At 37.6% G+C, this 20,379-nt stretch overlaps 1 protein-coding gene across 5 annotated transcripts in view; it reads left to right on the forward strand.

Annotated features, from left to right (window-relative positions):
- DPYD (dihydropyrimidine dehydrogenase) overlaps positions 1 to 20,379 on the forward strand; it is a 375,517-nt gene that overhangs the window by 217,117 nt on the left and 138,021 nt on the right. For all 5 annotated transcript variants that reach the window (XM_026057686.1, XM_026057684.1, XM_026057685.1 and 2 more), the window contains one exon: positions 13,540 to 13,704. In XM_026057686.1, coding sequence (XP_025913471.1) covers positions 13,540 to 13,704 — 165 coding nt within the window. The remainder of the gene's footprint in view (positions 1 to 13,539; positions 13,705 to 20,379) is intronic.

Consider the following 20,379-nt stretch of genomic DNA (forward strand, 5'->3'; position numbering starts at 1 on the left):
ATACTGTGGATTATACATGTATTTAAACATAACTCTAATGTTCTGTAACTCCCCAATGTTGATTCTTCGTGCAAGAATTTTAACAACTCTTTAAATAGGATTGTGCTTAAAAGATTTTTTTCCTCATTATTATTAAATAAATCAAATTTTTATTCCCTTTAAATGAAGCATCTATTCTCCCCTTCTAGGAGAATGTAATAGTGTTGATTTACTAATAGCAATCTGGAGGAAAATATTTTAGTGATGGTTCACAATTGACTGATGGAGTTTTACAAAACAGCCTTTAGAAACAGCTATAAATGCATTGATTATATGACTTCCCTATGAGAAAACAGTAATTAAAATTATGCCACAGATTGGATCAGGACGTGTTAATATTTAATTAGGCAATAAGTGAGCTTGGTACAGGTGTCCGGAGTTGTTGAGAGCAGCTTTGCTAGTCCATGTAATACTGTCTTTTAAATAAATAGTCATCTCCTTGCTTTTTTCAAGTATGAGTTTAAATGCTTCAAGAGCAGACATTAGAATTCCTGTGTTACAAGTTTTGTTTGTTTGTCAGTTCTTAAATTTCTGTGGCTCTACATCGAGTGTGAAATCTCAGATGTTGTGTGCTTTAAAGATTTTGCTAGAATTATGAGACTAGCTGCAGTTCTCTCCCCTTTCTGGTCTAGAAGTGCTCCTTCTGTGGCATTAGGTGTCTTGCCCGTAGCTGTCCTGGGGAGAATCTTGTGATTGTTTTGCTGTTTGATGAGGTCCTGCAAACACCTCCTTGTGTCCTGAAGATCTCACAGGATGTCGACACCTCTAGCTCATCCCTTTAGGAACTTGCAGTTAGTGATGTTGCCCTACTGTCTTCTTACAGTATTTTGTTTAGCAATTGGAAAGAAGTATTAGAGATAACTGATTTTAAGGCAAACATACTGCATAAATATTGAGTTGTCTCTCATTGTATGCTGCATGAAAAGCTGTATTAAACTGATCATCTTCTTAAATTACAAGAAGAGAATCAATTTATATTCTTCTAGTAAGTAACTCCTTTGGTGACCTCCCCGACTTGCATCTTCAATTGCATCATATAATTCTTCTTTCTCTTTCCTGTGGGTATTACCTATGTTTTATTGGGTCTTATCTATGTGGATCCCTGCCTGGTTACCTTAGACTCATACTTTTCAATCTGCCTTTTTCTTCCCATTTAATGGGACCATTCCACAGCATTTGTCTAAAATGAAGCCTTAAGAATGTCTGTCCTGGTATTTGGGCAGTTAAATACATTTCACGACAGGTTGTGAGCACCAGTTTCATAATTGTGTTCCCTGATAGCTGAAGATAGACTAATATTTTTAGATGTGTGTAGGAGAATTAATCTCTTAAGGCAACTAAGTTGTAATGATCTAAATCTACTTGAGTCCCCAAAGTAAGCATTGTAAACTGGGCTAGTGTACTTTAATTAATATGCATTAATTTTCCACCTTTGTGAGTGTACACAGGTCCTTAGAAGCCATGCCACAGAAATTTCACTTTAAGATACAAATCAAAAGCTGCTATCCATGTAGATATTTATGCTCCTTTTTTATTCCATTCTGTTCCCCTCAAATCATTAGCACTGCAACTTTTTGTGGTGCAGCAGAATAACAGAATCCAGTCTGGTCCTGTCGATCACTTTTGAGCATTTGCTCTAGGTTATTTTCCTGAAATTCCTTGTCAGTATCTTAGAGATTGTAAATGAGTTACAGAGTTCAGTTTTTTTGCTAAAGCTCATCAGGTATTTCATCCGAGGTATACAAATAATACTTTGTTGACAGTAGAAAAGTTACAGTTTGTAGTAGAGTAAAACTGAATTGTTACACAGTTCCAAGACATCCTATCCTGGCACCTTGGGGATTATCTGTGCTGTTATGATACAGCTTTTGTTTTGTTGTAGGTAAACTCCAGCATCTCAGTTTTTTAGAAATTGATTTTCAAAGGTTTATATTTTCTACCAGTTTTGTCATCTGAGTGTGACAACATCGGTATTAATGGGAATGGTTGGCACACTGTAAGTTAAGTTTAGTAAAGTTTGAAGTTCATTTCTTTTGAATGCTGGCAGCAGCAGCAGAAAAACCTTCAGATTTTTGTTAAGTAAAGTGTTGTGGGCCATTATTTAAAAATGATTATAGTAATATAAGAATGTCTTCTTGCACATCTAGAAAACTTAGAGGAGGTTTCTGAAGAGGCTTCAACAAGGGTAGGAACTCAGCTTAACCAGCTAAACTTCCATCCTGACTGTTACTCCGAGAGTTGTCATAGCAGCGCTGAATGGGTACGGACTCCTGCGACTGGCACAGCTCGTGGCCCAGAGCGGGCAACTCAGCTGCCCTGGTGACACTAATGTTGCAGTGATTCAGAGCCAATGTATGTTAGCATCTGACAGGCTTTGCAAGGTAGTGGTAACCTCCAATTAAACGATGGGTAGAGGAGATTATAAACATCAGAAGAGATCTAGGGCAGATGGTGAGTGTTGATAACACTTTAAATCAGCAAAGTTTAATCTTTGGGTTAATGTGTCTCCAATCTGCAGGGGCAAAAGGAGGAGACAGGAATAGTGTAGCCATGTGGCTACATCGCATCACATGGGAGTGTGGGCCACACCAGCGAGTGCTAACATGGGGTCTGAAGTAGTAAATCTGCCTCTTGCTGACTTTGTCAGATCTCCTGAGTCACACTCACTCAATTTGGTGGTTTAACTCTGAACACAGCTAACAATTGCTTCTAAAGCTGTCAGTATGTTCCTTCCTCATTTATCCTAAATGAGATCTATGCTCAAATGGAGGACTAGCTATAAAGCTTTTATTACGTATAGTAAATATTCTAATTCGGAAATATTTGATGATTCAACCTCCGGATTTCCCACGCTGATACTAAATGGGAGTTGTGAGCTCCTTGCAAGCACTCTCACTTCAAATTAATATTTGGAAGTGGTGATTTCCAAAAGAACTGGTTTCTTAGTATATCACAGGACCTTCCATACAGTACACTGAGTAGTTTCAGGCATATTTCTGGAGCTGAGGTTACTTAAACTTCCAAAGATGGTGGGTTTCTTTGGTATTTTGTGTTCTTTGTGTCAATTGCGGTGGCACTGTGAACCATCAACAGCTGACTTCAACAGACTGTTTTTCATGAGATTGTCTCCTAGGATATGTACAGCACAGTCCAGAAAAATGCTGCATTGTGAAAGCTCTGGTTGCTTAATTAAATGGGAAATCAAAAACCTTTGGACAAACCAACATTTTTGCCAAGGAAAACGTTGATTTTTGTGGGAATTGTATCATCTATCACAAACAGCTGGATAGAAAATTTCTAAAGGGCTTGCTATTAAATATTCTTACTTTGTGTTGTGTCCTGTGTCATGCTTTTATTTTTATTTCTAATTTTCTTTTTCAGCTGAAGAAAATCTTTACCTTTTTGGTTTTCTTCTGTTACAGCTTGTATGCTGTTTGTTTCCAAGCACTGTGAAAGCTGGCCCTTGGAGTAGAGAAATGATATTTAATATTTGTTTCTAAAACCCCCCTGAGAATCAGCTGATCAGCTTCAGATTTCTTTTTGATAGAAATCTGAAATGTTTTACCATGATTCTTTGTTCTTGTGTCCTCTCACTAGAAATGAGTTAGCATTTTGAGACAATTACTGAACATTTTTCTCATCAGTCAGCTAAAGCAGCCATTCATTGATTAGATATTTATTGTATCAAAACACTGAGATCTAAGAATCATGCACTGCAAACACAGATACAAAAGTGAATGTCCAAATACAGATATAACTTTTTATCAAGAATTATAAGTGTACTTCTCTCTTCTTCTGTGAATATAATTTCTGACCACAATACAGTTTGATAGCAGAATTTTAATCATGTCCTACCGCTTACACCTTTATCAGAGAACTGACAAAATAGGTTTTCGCATTGAACATTAGCAAGAAATTTTTCAGATGTCCTTCAGTTTTTTTTTCTCTTTCTCTTCTTTCCCTCCCTCACTTCCCTGCCTTTCCCAAAGAAACTGATATGAAGCTGATGAGGGTTTGGATTTGCTTTGAAAGCATCTTTTGTTAGAAGACTAATTTTAACCTTGTGATCAAGATTGCTTTTTGTATTCTGTTGAATGTGATATCTAGTAATTGTTTGTCAAGGCAAAGTGCTGTAGGATAGAACACATTTTTAAAATGATGTTTTGTAATTACAGCACAAATGTCTGTACATTATAATGCCTAAAAAACACAAGCAAATATGTCAGAAATAGGAAAAAAGATTTATTAAATGTTATCATTTTAATTTTAAAATATTGTTATGGCTTTTCATTATGAAAAGGGTTTTTTTTTGTACATCTACTCAAAAGAATTGAATTGTAAATAAAGTTCCCTGGATTCAAAGCAGATTTTTCTTGTAAAATATATGACTCAGCTAGATAATATGTATTTGTACATTTGGCATAGCTATAAAATTTACTCTTCACATTCTTTTTACTTTTACTCTTTGTTTGCTTTGTTTTGAATTTTTTAATCTCCTGATCTATTACTTGTGTTTAAGGGAGTTTTACATTATCAAATTAGGACTTCTAATCTAACCATCGTGTATGAATTCACAAAGATTTGGGAGACTGTTGTTGCTTTAAGCAAAGGCAGGCAAAATTTTTACTTAACTCACAATGGGGATGGAATAGTCCCAGGCTTATTTTAAGATGAGCAGAATAAACAATTCTTCTCTTATGCTCTAAGCTTATAAGATTATCTAAAGAACTTGGTYTTTTGCCATCTCAATCATAAATTGTTGGTAGTGATCTCCTAGTATCTGTAAACTGCGTTGGTAAGAGAGGTGGTGTGCTGAGCAAGTAACAAGGGTAAAAGCTTAGGTGCAAATTGTTAGATGTCTGTAAATTTTAAAGTTTCTTGTACGTTCTTTTGGTTAGATCTTCAAGGACTGATGGCACTGTATGGAAAGAAATTAAATAGCTAACTAAACTGCTAACTTTTACCTGTAATAGTTGTTTGTCTTTCACACAATATGAATGCTTCAGCAGTTTTTCTCCGAAATCCTGACGTGTTGCTTTTTCCCTGTATGTGGCTGCAGTCTTCTTGCTAACTTATTGATTTRGAAACCTAGCTTGCTTGCTTGCAGCAGCTGTAATGTTGAATTGGTTTAATAAACACAAATGGGCTAGTTTAATGTTTTGAAAACATTTATGAGGTAATGGTCTTTGTGTTTTGGGTTTTTTTTTAATAGTTTGCATAACTCAGCTTATTCAGTCTAGAAATAGAGTAGGATATTAAAGATTTACAAGCGCTGTTTATACTCACTTCAGACTGTCAGGATATAAGATACATACAGATTTGGGTACTTTCATCTTTAGAAAAAAAGTGAAAAATGTCTGGTCAGATTAACTGTGTTTTGTAAACATGTCAAATAGCCGTCAAAAGACAAATCAGAATATTTTTTAAAGTCTCATTTTCCCTTTATAGCATATTAGATCTCGTAAGTGAAAGTTGAAGTGTAATTTATAAATAACAGCAAGGTTCTTTTTCAAGAACCATTCTGTGGTAGTGGAGAGATCAGCATGTTTGTGCTTTAAACCACCCGTCTGAGTGATCATGGAGGGCTGAGGAAATAATAGGTTTTTATTCAGTTCTTACTTTGGTAAGAAAACTTGAAAAATATTATTTTACATCATTTTATTATTGTGTCCTAGCTGTCTTGAAGAGAAGCAAAGCAATGGAAAGGAGAGGGCTAGGTCTAGACCTCATTCACAAAAGCAATGAAAAAAAGGTGTCTTTTGACACTAAATATATCCTCTCTGGTGGTGGAGAGATTAGAGCAGTTTCTGCATGGTGGGATGTTCTGAGATAAGTTGTTCTGTGAAGGCTGTTTCACTTTCAAAAAATGCTTCAGTGTTCACTGAAGGAAAGAGAAAGAGAGAATGACAAGGCACCTTTGCCGAGGTTTTGCACTCGTGTGGGAAGTGTGACGTCTGGTCGATACAAGTCTCACAAATTCAACAGGTGAGACTGGGTGCATCCTAACCCTGAAAACAGCGCAGGGTGGTGGCTAGTGTGCTGCAAGGCAGCTGTGGCGATGGCAGACCTCCTCGGGCAGGATCATAACTCAGCGTCCCTGAGCTGGGAGGGCTGGGGATACCTCGTAAAAATCCAGCGCTAGCACGTCCGCTTCCCGGAAATGAGTGAGCTCCATTAATCTGCACAGTTGTACCAGGAGCAATGTCACTGCATTTGCAGATGTACTTGCAGTGGAAGTAGTTGTCTGTTAAAGGGAGCTAGACAAGCTCAGCTGGAAAAACTTTGAGCCATGGAAAAATTCAGGAGAGCTAGTCATTATTTTGGGCCTCAGAAGAGAAACCCCAGGGAAATGTCTTATGTCTCACAGCTCTGATGGAGGAAAGAAAGTGAAGAACAGCTCAGAAAGGATGTATGGGAACAGTGCTGGGTGAAATGGTTTTGTTGTCTCAGGTTTCGCTTGCCTTTTGTAGATGGTTAAAACTCCAGAAGAGGTGATACTAGACACAGTCTGGCTAGACAGCTGAGTCACAGAAGAGGCAAACCAGCACAAGACCTTGAGGTGGAGCTGGCAGGGAATCCCAAGGACAGAGTGGGCAGTGCTGTTCCTGTGTGCGAGGCTGTGCAAGCCGTGGGGAGGCAGGTTCCCAGAAAGATTAGGCAGAGAAGGCAGAGAAGGAGGGTACCACCGCATCCTCCTCTGTATTTTTAAAGAGGTGAAATTGTAAATTAAGTTCTATTTTAATTAGGAAAAACTGTAGGGGAAACTGAAGCTAGATGCTGGGGGGTTGATTAAATGATTTAGAAACTGAACTCTAAAAACAGCATTTCACATATAATACTGGGTTTTGAAATCTTTCTGACCTTTTCAATGGATCGTTCAAAATCTGAGGAAAAGTAGTACATCAGAAATGGCTTAAATACCTGCTTTTTTTCAGTGACTGTATTTTATTGTTCAGATAGCAAAGGTGGTGTATTTAATACAGTAAAGTAGAACTTCATGGTTTCTTTTTACGTTACAGCTTAGAGTCTTCACTAACTTTATCTGTAGGTATGCTGTACTGAGATACTGGAGTAGAATTAGCTTAATAAGATATTTATTTAGATCTTTTCTTCACAATAAGGCAGTCATGCCTGCCTTGGTGTTCATATTGACATTTAGTAAGTAGTAACCACAGGAATGTGCAGAAGCATATTCCACTTGGCAAACATAATGCCCTCGCTCCCCGGAAGAAAGAAAGGTCAAATAAATTAACTTTGTAAAACGTAGTAAGCTGCCTGTTGTGTTAAGTCCTTTTTCTCATATTAACGGAAAGAAACAGACAAAGCTGACTAAATCCTATCTGGTTTAATATGTTAAAGTTTAGAAAAGCTTAATTTGAAGTATGCGGTGACTTTCATCGACTCTGGGGCCCAACATTGCAATCGAAGTTCTCTGTGTCTCTTAGATGCATCTCAGAGTGAAGAAAACAAATATCAATACTTGGTATAATGTGATGAAATTTATTTATAAAATCCAAAGCTTATTCAAAACCACCATTGTACTTGAGGATTGAATACTTGAACGAGTTAATTTATTACTTAGAGATACAATTAATATTTGCTTCTATATCCCAAATATATGTGCCTATTTGTTTTCTGGTCCAAAAAAAAAAAAAAAAAAAGAATGCTTCAAGTATAACAACTTCTGCAAATTAATAGAAAAATAACAGAGCTGTGATGTGAAAAATGGTATAGACTTATTCTTTTGGTTCTTTTTCTTATATTTGCCTAATATAACTATATGAATTGAACAGGCCATGATATACCTTCTAGGAGACTGTTTTTATGTATTCCATATATATTCCACTGCAGTTGATCTCTTTACACAGTGTTTTTCTCCTTTTTTTTTTTTTTAGTTTTTTTAGTTTTTAGGACACATGAGTGTGAAATAAAAATGTGAACCCAGTTAATGAAGAGCTGTCTTCTTGCTTCCCCTAAAACAATAACTCTGACTGAGAGGTGAATGGCTTGATTCATTTCTACGGGTCATTAACTTTCACGCCTACAGACGACAACGTTAATATTCACAATGTGAATTATTTCTGTGCTGATCACTTCAGCAGAAACACACAATGAATGTGCTTATCACATGATCTAACACTGTGCCTGACACCCCTCTGGGTCCCTTAAAACTCAAAATGTCCCGACTGCCCAAACATAAAGGTCTCTCTCTCTCAACTTAAACAGCAAGGTTGTCTCTTGACAATACAAAAATCTGTGGCAATTATTAACTGAAAATGTGGACAGTGTGAAATCAAGTTTTAGAGTGAATAGTGAGGCCTGGATGGATGTACTGATTTGCACCTTTTTTTTTTTTCTTTAATTTAGCATATTAAAAACTGCTGGGTGTTTGAGGTGTGTATGTTAAGATGTTGTCTCAAGACTCCCAGCCCATTAAACTTAAGTAATTTAGAATTCAAGGATCTGATTGCAGAGTTCAAAGATTATTAGAGCGAGTGGGACTTGATCAATGCCTTGGGCCTTTTTTTAGTGTTTTAATTAATCAACAAGAACAAAAATGTGTAATGCAAATTAACACAGTCTCCAGTTACCAGAATCCCAGAATTGTTCATAAGCAGATAAGGGGGCTCCAAAAGCAGCAGGATATTGGCACTTTTATCTGTGTAAAGCCACTTTCTTAGGTGATGGCCTGAGCTGGAAATATTTGAGGGATTGAAGTGGTTGTTTCTGATGCGCTCTCCTGGGGAAAAGAATCATCTTTTGAGGCAAAAAAAGTTATTTAGTAACTGAAATGTTCGTGATTCACAGTTGGTCCTTGATTCTACTTGCAGCCAGTTGCTGTGACTGTTTCTGTTGGCTTGCCTTGATTCTACCAGTCCCAGGTTGTTTTGCTGGAATCTACTGCTGAATATAGTTTCCCTAATCCTGAAGTCTACAGTAGTTTGCAAGATTTCCAGAGGAAACAAATTTATTTTCTGTGGGTCATTCTGTTTATCTTTGCCAATGATTTTTTAGTCATTATTTCTGTACCTTTGTCTTTTAGTGTGCTCAGATATAAGCTTTGCTTTACCTCAGTTGCTCTTCATTAAGAGCCTTCTAGCCTTATTCTTCATGATATATGAAAGTTTTGTGCTATTTTCCCCATAGACTTTCTATTATTTCCTTTGCATGGAGATGTGGGAGGTACTTGTTTCACTTTGGGGCTTGGGGCAGTCCCCTATTCCTATATGCACATCTGTACTTATAGGTGCATCCAGGGACCAGGGCAACTTGTCACAGGTCATCTCTTTGTAGTAGTCAGCTTTTTCTTAGAATCAAGAAGTTCTTAGATTCAAAGCTTGAAGTGCTACCTGTCAGACTCCTTGCTCCAGTTCCATTGTAGAACACTTTAATGCATATATCAACAATAAAAAGGTTGTGTGAATAGTTGATGTAAATTTCTGTTTTTTCCTGAAGTTTCAGGAAAAAAAAGGAGGGATGGGTGCCGGCATTTGGCCACACCATTCTTTCAAACAGGGAAAAAGTGAGTATTTGAATGAAATACCAGAAGATGTTCTGTCTGAAATCCCTTGTGCTGGAGCACTATGACTATTTCAGCTGCTCTGGCCTTACCTGTTGTTTTGGTGACAGACTGTAACAAAATAACTGGTTAGCTGCCACAATCTTTCATATAGTTTGGGTCTTAGTGAAAGAACCCATAATATCATTTAAAATTCTCTTCCATGACAGAAGTAAATGAAGTTGGCTAAAGCCAGCCATAGATCATTTGCCTAACTCTTTCCCTGCTTAGCTTTCATAGCTGTAGCAGGATACTGTGAAGAGAAAGATGATGGTGAGGCACCTTCTGTATAGGTATTTTATACTCATCTCAGACAATTTTCTTCTCTGTCGCTTGTGTGATTTCATACTGTATGTACATGGACAGATTCCTTGAATCATCACGTAAGTTACAAATTCCATTTTGTTTCCCTGAACTGTGAGTCTCCTTGTGTCTTGGGGCTGTCATGTGCTAACAAGAGAAGGGAGAGGTGCCAGCGTGTCAGTCATTACAGACTCTACATCTAGCCGACTCTGAGCTAGGAGAGTCAACTGAGTAACGGGATCTGAAATAAAGACAGTGTATTCCTCTCAGGGGAGGATCAAAATAAAGGAGCCAGGTAGCAGTGTTTAGATTTCAAAGCCACGAAGGATCCTTAGAAGAAGATTGGTGAGGAAGGAGAACGCTGTGGTGCATGGACACAGCAGAGGGGTCCCATGACACAGAGGCAGCAGCGAAACAGCAAAGGCCACAATTTTAGGGAGCCACCCTGCTCTGCCCAGTGATGGGGTTTCCGGGAAGGCTCCTGGGCGCTGAAAAGGATCGACCAGAGTCTCAAACAATATTCAAGAACAGTGAGGAAATGTAAGCAGGGAAGACGTATGTGTGTTTATTGTTTCATGTGGCTCTGTGCATCTCTTGTGGTCATTACAGGGAAGAGCGGCTGGTTTTGAGCCATTTGCAAAGTCTGTGCATTACCTCGATCAACTTTGTGTGATTATGAAGAGACAAACTGCCACTCAAATGCTGCAGTGGCTGAACTCTGGGACAGAGGGAGCTGAGGCTGTGGAGATTTGGCAGCACTCACGGGGTCTAAAGCAGAGGTGTCTGTTCTTAGAGAGAAGAGGTTGTCTGGAGACCCAAGGCAGATACTGGAAACTTCAGAACATTTTCATGTGGAAGCATGCTGAGGCTTTGTGAGTGTCCCACAAGAGGTGTATTCTGAGCTGTAATATGTCAGTACTTGACTTCTTACTGTCAGTGAAATGAGAGACTGGAAGAAGAACAAAAAATGCCCGTAGTAAGATAACAAGCGGTACCACAGGTGGCTCCAAGCAATGTTTGGCATACATACACAAGCCAGCCACAAAATGGAAATCATCATGTGTGCTAATCTGCATTGAGCACAAGACTAATAATTACCACCAGACAGGCTATTAGCCCAGGCTTAGTGCCATGCGAGCGTAGCTACATAGCTTCTGCCTGCCTTTGGAGCATGGGAAAAGGAAGCTCGCCTTTGCTTGAAGCGTGGACAAAGTAACTGCTATATATTGGTAAATGACTCAGTGCACCCTGCACTTACTAGACTATGGTCAGCAGTTTTCCGGCATTTAGGTCATGGGGTTTTTTGGTTTTTTTTTTTACGTTTTACATGTTTTTTTGTGCTGGATGGTGTATGTGATAACACTGGCCTAGGTATGAATAGGTTTCTTGGACAAAGTCAAAGTACAAGCTCCTGTGAGGCAATTTAGCAGGAATGAAACGCTCAAGAGGATAATGCAGAGCAAACTGATGTAAATGGTTCTTCTAGATAAACTGCAATTTTTGTAATCTGTTTTGGGAGTGGGGGGGAGTATACTTTGCTGTTTGTGTTTTTGGTTTGCGTTGATTCAGATGCAATTCAGAAAAATGTTCCGAATTATGTTTTGTGAAAATATAACTTACTGTTAAGAGGGAGGTGATGCTTTTGTGATGAAGGGAAAATATTATAAGAGGAAAACTAAGGATTATTGTGATGTCCAAGATTTCAGAATTATTATTAGGCCTGGAAATAGATTAACTGGGGAGATTACTTTGTATGATTTCTACATATGTAAATGGGCATATAATTATTTATCACTATAAAATATTAGCACATATTTACTGTGTAATAAGCAATTAAACTTCATAAACAATTGAATATTACTCCAAATTTACATACAATGTGAAGAAAAGTCCCTCTATCCTCTGTAACTGTAGCATTTGGCAGATTCAGGAATAAATAATCTTTTGTGGCAAGGGTATGCCTTATCAAACATATGCAGATCAGTGCTAATTAATGCTAATTAAGGTTTCCTGTCTATCTAGTTGGAAAAACGTCCAAATGTTATGAAATCCAGTTAGTATGCCTATTACCCTAATTGTTTTATATGGGATGGTTCTTAATTAAAATATGTAAATTGACCTTAATTGCTATATACTAATGGAGGTTCATGTTATCTCACTAAAAATGACAAGATGGTGGGGGGGGGTACTTAAACAACTAATTCTGATACATTTGTAACTAAATGACCTTTACTCAAAATTATTTTTAATTGGAAATTGGCAAAAGAAATATTTTACCATCTATGTTTCCCTTTAGTTTTAAATAATGTCAGAATTTACAGTTCTTTGTTAATATAGATATGGTGACATTGTAGCTTAATTAAGACTACTAAACAAGTCAACATTTTGTGTGTTTACTGTCTGCTTCAAAATTGTTTGCTAACCTTATAGTGACCTTAGGAAATGCTGTGTTTTACAACATTGATCTGAATTTTGACTATTTTGGAGTTTTATTTTTTGATTTTGATTTTTGTTTTAATCTTGTCATTACATTCTTGAAGTTGGATACACTGGTATGCTTTTGCTAGTGCCCAGACCTATGATTCTGACTTTACATCAGGGAGGCTGGTGGGCAGCACCTCTTTGCACTGGATCTATTTGTGTAGGACACAGACTTTTATCTTGTTTGGAGACGAGAGTTCACACATACACTGTTACACAACTGAGGCCGACACAGATTTTTCCACAAAGACTTGTATGTGTTTTCTACCCAACACAGAAGCATTATTTGAATGATGTTTTGTATGGCAGTTGCTTTATAGGCATCATATATTGGCATTTTCTTGATAGCTGAAATAGCTTATCATACTGTTTCGCACCAAGAACAAACATTTTTCTGCTCTGATTTAGAAGATACAATTAGACAGTCTGCTAATTTAGAGCTCATGTACTGTGTTTAATATTTTTGCATGTTTGCAGGCCACAGTAATTCTGAAAACATAAGGTTTGTAAAGCTTTCTACATGGGCACATTGTACAATACAGAGAAAAGAAACCTCCCCGCATGCTGTGCAGCTCGGCAGTGTTAACGTTATGGAGTGTTGTTCCCTGCAAGCAGCACTGCTCAGCTTACGGAGGACAGGCGCTTGTGCCCTGCTGCGAGCACGGGCTGGCAGAGCACAGCCTCCCAAGCCCGGGGTTCGGGCGTGCGGCCCCAGCCCTGCTCCSGGGGCCTGGGCTCTGCAGGCTGGTGGGAAGTTCGAAGCCCTTTGCCATTCCCTGCGTTTTGCATTGGCGTGGGCAGCAGAGGCTCTATTCAGCATGTCTTGTGCCCGTGCCTGGCTGTCCCCATTCGCTCTGGAGATGATACCCTGGAGAGCTAGCCATCCCGGAGCTGGGGCTAGTATCCTGGAAGGTTTTGGTGCCATGTCTTTTGCGTTCTTAAGAGTAAAGGTGAATCATTCATAGGACTTAGATGGGGGGGAACACTTTGGTTTCTTGCCTTCCACATTGATCAGCTGCTGTAATCTCAGTTTTTACTCGTAACAACAGTACATTTTTAAAAGATCTGATACAACTATTTTTATGTTATCTTCATAGACATCACTGATATGTGCCTCACTTTGCAAAATCAGTCTGAAAGGTTTCATTGTTTTGCAGGATATTGTGACCAATGTTTCTCCAAGGATTGTGCGTGGAGTTACTTCAGGTCCGATATATGGCCCAGGTCAAGGCTCTTTTCTAAACATTGAACTGATCAGCGAGAAAACAGCAGCCTATTGGTGTAGAAGTATTGCTGAATTAAAGGCTGACTTTCCAAACCATGTAAGTACCACTCAATCATAAAGATGCAGTATGCATATTTAAAATCACCTATTTAATATTTACAAAATAGAATGCCAATTTCTTTACTGACATAAGAGCATGTTCTTAAAAAATCTGAAGAGCCCATCAAAATCATCTTTATGACAGCAAAATCTGTGACATGACTGCTACATAGGCACAGCACAGAGAACCATTATTTCTTCTTTGGTTAGGCTGATCTTTACGTTCAAATAGATAATATTAAAGAAAGAGTGGATCCCAGTATGGATGCTTATGAGTTTTTCTGTGAATGATTTTGTATTTGAGATCATATTTAAAGATGTAACTTATAATATTCATTTTCATTGTGAATTGAATTTAACTATAAAAGGAATCTTTGTTCTTTTCATTCTTAATCCAAATGCAGAAGGTGATTCTGATATTTTTTTAAATGATTGGTTGCTTCAGGAGAGAAGAAACAGTACTGACTTAAATTCACTACAAGGATAGGGTTTTGTTAGAGCCTTCTTGGCTGGGGGAATATCTGTCTAGAAGGTAATAATGATAGCTGGGAGCAAAGATGCCAGCTAGCTGGCATAAATGGTTTTCATCCACTGTTCTAGTGAATAAGAAGATCTAGGTGGAGAGTAAAAATCACCTGAATTATTATCTTGAATGGATAGAGACTGAAATCCCAAAGTCTAGATGTCTTCTGTCTTGAATTTTTACCTCTGTGGTTCAGCTATGGGGAAAATAAGTGAACTTTCCTGAATATATTGTGGTATGAAGACAGTCAGATTTTTTTTCTCATACCTGGAGTTTAAATGCTTGCATCTGCAAGTATAAAAAGTATAAAACTTGTTTAAACAAGTTGTATTGGTAGAAAAAGTTAAATGCATATTTATTATCCCACTTCGCTGTTCATGGATTATGCATTTCTTTTCTGAGGTTCGTGTCACTTTATTACCTGTGATTGGGCTTCATAATAGGTGAAAGAGTGAACCTAAAGATAATATTGTAATTCTCCCATTTTGATTTTAATGGTCTTCTTGTAAGTCCTGGATATTGCACTCAGGTAGACTATTGCCATTTCTGTTGTGAGAAAGTTCTCCTATTGCAGTCTTCACCAAAAATCTATTACAATATCTTCTGTTTGAGACCAAACCACTCTCTTTTGTGAGGAAGAGGGCTAGCAACAATTACAAAAGGAAAATTTGAATTGTCTCAGAAGTAGCCACTAGTGTGGGATGAAGAAATCCCACTCTTCAACAGTTCCCAGGGTGAACATTTTCTGATCATCCCTTACTATGTGAGTTATTACTTTTAGAATGTGAATTTAGCTTCTGCATGTTAACCTTGTCTGTCATTGTGGAATCRTAGAAGTTGTTAAGATATGCATGGATTTTGAGAAAACAGCATCCAGCAGCATACCTTGGCTTTGCTCACAAGGATTTTTAAAATGTGCCCATAAACTCAACTAAGAACCGTCATCATTATAATGGTAAATTTATTGCTAACTGAAAGCAGATTTTTGTCCACTGAGTAGAAATCTCTTGGTGTTTATTTTGAAATACTCTGTATAATTAGAGCTTCCAGAAATTGTTTTTTCTAAATCCTGTTCACTCCTGTAAAAATGCTTTTTAAACTTGACATGTTGTTTTGGGGGGTTTATTAAAATAAAAACACTTCTTGAGAAATGTCTGGGTGAACTTAATTAACAAGCAAAGAATGACATTTTCCACTCAAATGAAAGCAAAGCGGAGAAGAGAACACAAAAGTGATTACAGTACAGAAACTTATCTTGCTAGGGTAAATATTAAAAACAAATCAAAATTGATATATAATTACTTTTGCTATGTAATACAAGTAGTTTTAGGTAAAATTTCTTTTATAGCTAAAAAGAATATGAGCAAAATAGCTAGCTCACCAGAATATAGTCCCACAGCAGCATCCTATCACTTGCCATTATGAAGAAGTGAACTATAATTCAAAAGGAACTGCAGAATTCCCCCAGTGTAGCCTAGGATTTAAACTAAATCTTGCAAGGGGTTGTGCAAAAGAGGACCAGCTGGCATAGCTCAGTGGATAATGTCACATACCCGTGACACATTTTGCTATAGATCATGAACTAGCATCTCCCTAGTGCAGGCACACTGTCTTCATCCCTCTAGTGGGTGGAGAAGGTGAGAGGTTGCCTGATTCTTGGCTTTTCTGGCTCTTGATTCTCACTAGTTTGCGTTTCTGTCTGACTGACAGTGTTTTACAGGCTTTTCTTCTGTTAGCTTCTCCCTTCAACTCTGATCGGAGAATCCACTTCAAGTGGGCTAGGGCAAAAGCTGCCACCAACAGAAACTCTGGAGCCTTTAGCATTTGCATTGATGCCAACAGAGGGGAATTAAATATTTTTAGGGGCCCAGGCTCAGGAGAAAGCAGTAAGAGGAAGGATCTGGGGTTTGTAGGTTTGTTTGTAAAGTATTATCAAAATAATTGCTGTTTTGATTTGGGGTGTTTTATTATTTTTATTGTTAATATGATACCAGTTTTATTGGTTCTTTAAAAAACCAAAAAAGTATATACCTACTGAGAAATTAGATGACAGCACAGTTCAGGCCCAAGATAATTTTATCTTAGGGCTTTTTTTTAGCATAAACCAACGTGCAGCTTCTCTGTTAAAATGGTTTGCAGTTAACAATGGGATTGTTTTCCTTCTGGTGCTTTCTTCATTTCAGTAAGGTATTAATTTGGCAACTTGGTTGTGACCATTTTAAAACATATGATATTATTCAGCATCATTTACTCTTAAACTTTCAAAGGAAGCAGTTTTAAAAACACTGAGTCCACTTCTGTCTTTTATACCAAGACAACATCCATTAAGTCAGAGAGAGTTGTGAAAGTCAGAAGGAAATTGGTGTATTTGTGTCTGTGCTCTCCTTTTTACTTTCACAGGTATCCTGGCTTTACTTTTCATATTGRCCTGTCCCTTTGATAGCCAAACTTGTTCCTCACATGATTAACTAAGGGTTTTTGATGAGAGTCTGTTAAGCATTTCTGTTCTTCTCTCTTTTGTCCACATATAGCATCCGATACCACAGGATTTATCATTTTGTGCGCTTATTAGATTTTTCTGTTCTTTAGTAGTGGAGACTGAGAACTTCACAGTGGGCAAAGAAGGAGCAATTATTTTATTAATTTCACAATGTTAAATTTAGTACGAACGTATCACTTTTGAATTAGTATAAAGCTGACACCTTACAAGCAAATGTTGCATCCTCCTCAGATATAAGAGGTTGTTTGTCAAGTGCTATATAAAAAAGTGAAAGAAAAAAATTAATAATCAGAATTTTCAAACTGGAATTTAAATACTGCTTTTTTGAGAAAAATCGTTACTGATACCATAATCAAAGACAGGTAGACTATCCTCTTTATTCCCTGCTTATGGGAACAATTTGGGCCAAGGCTAACAAAAGGTGGTGCCCCATAGTGCAAGGATTATCTCAACATTGTAATGAGGAAAAGGAAGATTTCCCCTTTCTGAGGTCTATTTAGGAGTTTTTGGAAATGGCCACATGGTAGATTTCAAAGACTAAAACGGGCTTTGCCCGCAATGCAACTTCGGTTTCCCTATGGATGACGACAGTGTTGTGGTTGTTATCCATTGCTACTGGAAAGTTCCTCTTCTGATGGGAAATATGTAAAGCTGGCAGTTCATGTTAAAAAGACTAGACCGTAACTGGGGCGTGCAATATTTGAAGTACTTTAGATAGTGGGGCAAAAGAACTGAAACTAATGCCACAACAAGTCCTAGTTTTTTKGGKKTTTTTTTGTTTTTTTGTTATTTTTTACCAAGGAGATACCTGTCTATAGGTGAATTGATGTAGTTTTCAGCCAAAATTCTCTATTTGACATTTTGTGTTATATATGAGAAACCAGTTTACTTAGTAAATATGAATTTGGCCAGGTAGAACTCATGACAGATTATGATCAGAAATGAAAATGGGATGATTTCACTTGTACTTTAGCTAAGTTTACAAACTGCAATATCTCACTAGAAGTGGCTGAGAAAGTTGAAAAGAAAATTATAAAAGCTGCTGAAATTTTGTTTTCACATATTTGACATTAGCTACAACGTGGCCATTATCTGAACTGAATACTTGTAGTGGCAATACATCTTTGTGTGCCAGTAAAACAGGGAGGTATGTGCACAGCGTAGCTGGCAATCATGAGAATCATTTTCAGAGATTGCAGAGAGAGAGGATATATTGGTGGTAGCACTTGTTTCATCAGAAAAAGCATACAAACTGCTTCTGCTTCTCATCAAAACCTTTTGCTTACCATAACTAAGCCTTCCGATTTAGGTTGGTAAATCCTCTACTTACACAGACGTCTGTTCTTTCAGGCCCTCAAGCATGTCTATGTATTTACATAACCTAGTAGTTGGCCAAAGATTGTAAGGTTTCACATCACCCTGAAACCCCTTTAACATCTGCACTGGGGAAAACAAGCTTGGGAAGGCCAGTGTTTGAAAGTAGTAAAATGCTTCTCTGCAGAATAATGTGAATGGAGGGTTCAGTAAGAAGGATGATGGGTACAGTTGTCAGGTAGTGTTTTACCACCTTGCCGAAACTGTAAGTGGTGCCCTGTGGATGTTAAAAAAAAAAAAAAAAAAAAAAAAAAAAAGGTAAACAAATTCAAGAAAAATCTCAGTATGCAAATTAGTTTGGGTCTGAGCACATGCAGGAGTTCACAGCAGTACAGATAAAAGGCTTTAAAGTGGCACTTAATGAAGCAAAATACATTGCAGGGAAAATGTCAATCACTACAGGGCTGACAGAAGTCCATCACAAACAAGCAAATGTCTGAGATATTTGGAATGCAAAGAAAAACATTTTTTGGAAAAAGATGCCAAATTGAATATATTTCAATATTACTGTAGTTCATATACTGAAGCCTTACAAGTATCTTTTTGGCCTCCTTACTGAACACAAATGAGTTTGGGCTGTTGAGTGACTCTAAGGAACTTGCATAGGATACCAGATTGTCAGCTGTGGCGCTGATTCTGTAATTCAGATACCAATGTCATGATGTGTTGAATTGAGAAACCTCTTCTGCTAGAATCATTAAGTACTCTTGGACTCCAAAACTAAGTTGAAAAATCTTGTCTTCCTAAYGTTTGTTCTGCTGCATGTGGCCTGCAGAATGTTGCTGACAGTCCCTGTGACAGTTGCTCAGCACAGAGCAGCTTTTCAAGGCTGAAAGTGTTAAAGATATATTTTTGTTCAACATTTTGTTCAGAATGTCCCAGGAACACCTGTCAGGAGTAGCCGTGCTAGGGAGAGAGCAAGAACAGCAGGTCACTGGATTCCAGGCTGTTAACTGACTTGTAGCACAGATTAAAAAAAAAAAAGAAAAGAAAAGAAAAAACACTCCTGGAATGGTGTCATTAGCCTCTTTTTCTATTATTATTGAGCAGTTTCTTCTACTGGTGTGAAATAGGGCAACCAGTGCTTTTTTCTTTTTTTTTAATGTAGCTAACAAAACCAACTTTGTTTTTCTGTGAGGAGGGGAGGAAATGAGAGGGCTAAAGAGCAAGAAAAACACAGCTGAACAGGCATATGGGAGTGCCTTGCTCCTGTAAATAACCTTTTGGGGTAGAAAAATGCAATGTTCAAAAAGATTTCTGAAGTTATAAGTTGGATAGAAATAGATTTGCTACGGTAATACTGTTTATTTGGGTGGTCTACATGGAGAGGTTTGATTAGTTTGCTGAAGTGATCCCTGAAGTGGTGTCCTACACATCRAGCTCATGTATAAGACCAGCTCAGTTTTTAATAACTGATTCTGTCTGTAGACTGAGAACATTTGTATGTTTATATAAACTTTTCATTACTAATTCTACATTAATAATATGCCTTGTAATCTGTTTTCTGGAAGGAATAGACCAGTATATCTGAAGTTGGAAGAACATCATTCATTGCTGTAAGTTACCTTTAAGATTTAAAAAAGGCATTAGCTGTAAAATATTTTTTGGATAAAGAGGAGTTATAGACTTCACAACTTTACTGTGAGAAACAAGTTGAACTTGGCTTTCTCACTAGATGTATTAGGAATAATTTGTGCATTTTTGCAGTCTTAATCAGAGCTTTTACTTTTGATGGGTGTTTAGGGGTCTGTGGGATTTTGTGTAGCGTACGTAGTATTTATATTTTGAGATACTGGTCACGTGTGACTCATTCAGGGTATGAAAGGTGTTAGTTCATTTTACCATTTGGGTTTCAAATTTGGAATATTTGGGAATTTGGAGTAACATTTGGAACACATGTAGTTAGAAAAGTGAAAGGCATAACCTTCATCTTCTTTGCAGAAGTCATGTTCAGAGTAAGTGAAGACCAAATTGTCAGCCAGCTGCTCTCCATATAGGCTTGCTTTCCTAGGGCTGGTGTAGATAGCTTTGCCTTTCCATGGAAGGGAAAACATATTTTATACTCCAAATACCTACTGATGTGTGGATGCACATGATGAGTCACAGATATATTAACAAGTTTAAATATGGAAGCCACAACACCTACAAACTTGCAATCATATGTTTCTAAAGAACCTGGTAGGGCTGTTTCCATATGGACCTCACCTGGTACTAGTAGCAACCAGCATACCGTGGACCTGAATGGGGACAGTGGAAACTGTACATTCTCAGACCTA

This window comes from Apteryx rowi, unplaced genomic scaffold, assembly GCF_003343035.1.
Source record: "Apteryx rowi isolate R43461 unplaced genomic scaffold, aptRow1 scaffold_14, whole genome shotgun sequence".
In the NCBI taxonomy this organism is placed as follows: domain Eukaryota; kingdom Metazoa; phylum Chordata; class Aves; order Apterygiformes; family Apterygidae; genus Apteryx; species Apteryx rowi.